The sequence below is a fragment of the Fulmarus glacialis genome, unplaced genomic scaffold, assembly GCF_000690835.1.
Source record: "Fulmarus glacialis isolate BGI_N327 unplaced genomic scaffold, ASM69083v1 scaffold6957, whole genome shotgun sequence".
NCBI lineage: Eukaryota > Metazoa > Chordata > Aves > Procellariiformes > Procellariidae > Fulmarus > Fulmarus glacialis.
Genome location: NW_009225014.1, coordinates 6,357 through 9,869, shown reverse-complemented (window position 1 = coordinate 9,869; position 3,513 = coordinate 6,357). Strand labels below are relative to the sequence as shown.

General features: G+C 36.8%; 1 protein-coding gene across 1 annotated transcript in view; it reads right to left on the bottom strand.

Moving 5' to 3' along the window:
* The window catches only part of DFNB59 (deafness, autosomal recessive 59), an 11,190-nt gene extending 8,252 nt beyond the window's left edge, over nucleotides 1-2,938 (bottom strand). The window contains exon 1 of the mRNA XM_009582325.1: nucleotides 2,728-2,938. Within this exon, the coding sequence (XP_009580620.1) occupies nucleotides 2,728-2,938 (211 nt within the window). The remainder of the gene's footprint in view (nucleotides 1-2,727) is intronic.
* Between the last annotated feature and the right edge of the window lie 575 nt (nucleotides 2,939-3,513).

Below are 3,513 nucleotides of genomic sequence, written 5' to 3'. Positions count from 1 at the left end.
GTGTGTGTGTTTGTGTGTATTGATTTAGATAACCAGTAATAAGCATAATCTGTAATCAAGTCGCTTTAGTAATTGTAGTAAACTTGATTAGCTCACTTTGTAACTGTTAAATTAGTCAATGATTAAGTGTTGTAAAAATCTTATGATCTACCTTAAAACTGTGAATGAACTTCAAATTGCTGCTAAACACATATAATCCCTTAGGCATAAACCATTGACCAGGTCTGAGACTAGGGGTAGATTCAGCTGCACCTAGACTCCTCTCTGAGGAGGAGTTTGGAAAGCAAGGGGGTCTACTCTGAACCTCGTGACTCAACGGGAGGGTCTCCCTTACCCTTTTGTCCTCAGTCTTTCTATAAATCATTCCAATTCAATTCTGACATGATTTTCCCTGTGTATGCTTAATCCACGTAATAAGTAATAGAGTGAACCTTGCCATCGAATTCTGTTAAGTTGCACTTTTATAAATTTCTGTTAAAATCACTTTTGCTGATACCTTTGCCGGTGATTCTTTAAGCGGCCTCAAAACTACTCATTCGCGACAAACTGGCCTAGTCGGCAGGATGGCAAGTAGTATCACTGATTAGTTACAAAAACATAGAATAAGTCCGAGTCCCAAATTCTCAGAAGAATGGGCTCATGATAACTGGCATGATTGGAAAGCTGTGGAAGAACAACTAAAAGTAGCCAGGGGCCATATAAAGGATGGAAAAGGAAAAGAAATTATTTGGAAAATGTTAGGCACCTGCCTAGAAGCCACTTATCAGTTTAGGAAGAATAGCAATCGAAGGGACCTGGACCAAAAAGAAGAAGTAGAAGGCAGAAAAGCAGCTGAATTAATACTATCCTCGAAAATCAAGCAGCTGCAAAAACAGTTACAGGAAGAAAAGGAGAAAACACAAAAGCTGGAAGAACAGATTGAGATGATGCTTATGCGGGCTCCCAATCCCTCTGACGTTGTACAGATTAGGAAATTAAATGTATCCCCTGAGGAATGGGATGGTGATATTTGGGGTGATCCTGATGACTACAATGAGGGAAATGATGATTCCTTGTTCCCCTCAGATTCCTCTGAATATGAGGCTAAACCCATCATTAAAGCAAAATACATTCTAATTCCAGTTGACCCTCAACAACAACTGGTAATATTTCTAATAGATACGGGAGCACAAGTTTCAATACTAACGCAACAGGATCCTGAAGAGCTGGGTATATGACCCGGACGGCAAAGAGTTAAAATCACTGGAGTGAACGGAGCAAGTGTTATGTGCCAAACTGCAAAAGTTAATTTATGGCTCCCAGGCGAGAAGCGCATGCTGTCTATTCGCTTTGCAGTTAAAGATCACAATGAGAATATTTTAGGTTTCAATGTGCATCCAAATACATTTGAGAGTCTGGGTTTTATTCCTTTTTTTTTTAATCCTTTGAAGCTTTAAGGATAAACTGACATTATGAAGTCAACTGGTATGAATCCTGTTTGTCTTTATTTTTAACCAAAAAAAAAAAAAAAGGTTCGTATATTTTTCATAATTCTAAAAAGATTGCAAATGCTTGTATTTGTCACATAAAAAAAGGAAATTCAATTACAAAGTGCTTTGCTTACATTAAAGGACAATACTTTCTGCACATGACATCTGACCTTTACAGAAAAGACTAGTAAGGTTTTGTGAGATTTTTTAATGAGATTTTGCAAGCTTTTTCTCAGACTTTTGATGAGATTTTTCAATTTTTTTCATTCAGGACAAGCCAGCTGACTTGTCCTGCATGTAAGACTAGTAGGATTAGTGGGATTCCAATTTTTTTCATCATGCTTGCATCCTGGAATCACCCCTTTGTGGGGTCAACCGGTATTTCTGTCTTCTTGTGCTCATACTGGTTTGTCTTAGTAGAGTTTTTAATTAATGCAATTGTTGTGCAATTAATGTGATCAATACTTTTGTCAAAATGGACCGTTTTCCAAAAGAAAATAAAGCAATGAAACTGTTTTGAGAAAACATAGCATGTAGACAAGAATTACACAGACTTTTCAAAGGAAGGTATGGGAAAATATAGGCAGTATAGTTCAGTTTTGCACCTCCTAATTCTCACAGAATCTCCTCAAAAAATTCTGATATTGCACAGCAAAGGCAATTTAAACACAGTTAAGCTCTTTAAATAGACAAAAAAAAATTACAAACATGGCAAAAAATCTCATGGAAATCCAATTACTTCGGTCAGATAGCTGTTGTCAAATGCTTCTGCCTGGGCAGAGCCCAGTTCAAGGCCAGGGATTACTCGCATGGAACAGCTGCAGAACCGAGGTCATTCTTACGTGCTTAAAAGCGAGTATACAGAAAAAGGTGAACATTAAAAACAGATTTTAAGTAGCAATTAATCAACATAGATCAATACACCTATCAGGAATCTGTTGCAATTTGTGAAAAAACACAAAGCTTAACTGAATTTGTTTCATATTAGTTCAGAAAATATCAAGGCTTTTTAGAATAATTGACTTTTTTTTTGGTCACTCTTTTTCCAGAAAGTCTTTTTTTTTTCCTTTTTTTTACCAGTTTGACTTGTACTTTTTTCTTAAATATTTATTACGTGACTATTTTATTACAAGACAAATTTTATTACCCATGTACTGAAGAACCATCACACTACCTGCATAGTTTAAACTATGTCTGCCGTTCTGTATTTACTAGAAAACATGCATTTTTCCGCTTTGAAGAAAGACAGAAATCTTACCGGCAGAAATTTCTTTCTCCCCTTGAAGAATGTCTTTTAATGTGAAAGGTGTTGAAGCAAATTTAGATTTTTTTGAAAGCAAACATTTTCTTTTCTTAATCACAAGGCTCAGAGGTTGGTATTTATCAGCTTCACTGAGACTGGGCACCGGAACTAGTCTTCCTCCATCACCAACCTGTTTAACAAAGTTTTTGGTTGCAGCAGCAAACATATTATGACGTTAGTAATGATAATAATAAAAAGCTCTGTACCAAGTGTAACTTCCAGACATCAAGCCCATGTTCAATTCCTTTTACAATGTTCTTTCAAACAAATTAACATGTTTTTTAAAAAAAAAAAAAGCTGTCAAACTGTTTTTTTAGATTGAGTTATATTCTCCTTGGAAAGAATCAACAGCATCTTAGCTACCAAGCTTCTATGGTGTATTGCTCGAGACTTCTCTCAAAGACCTTCAGTTAAGGTCTCCAATTCTGTATGATGAATAATGAATTACCAGTGTAAATTGATAGGGAAATAGTTGCCCTTTCTTTGGCAGTTTAATGCCACTGTTTGAAACCAAAATTTGCAATCCTAGAAACGGAAGGCAGTAATTTCTGCAACCCTTAGCTTCCCCGTAGGAGTTATTGATGTATTACTGTTTATTGGGTCGTTGCTGCAGCTGAACTCTAGTGTTTTACCAACAACCAACAAAGCAGCCCAGACGCGCTCGCCGGGAGACCGCCTGAATTACACATTCGTGAAAGCTGGTAGGTCTGCTGAGACGGTATTGCCTTTCAACAGCGGTTG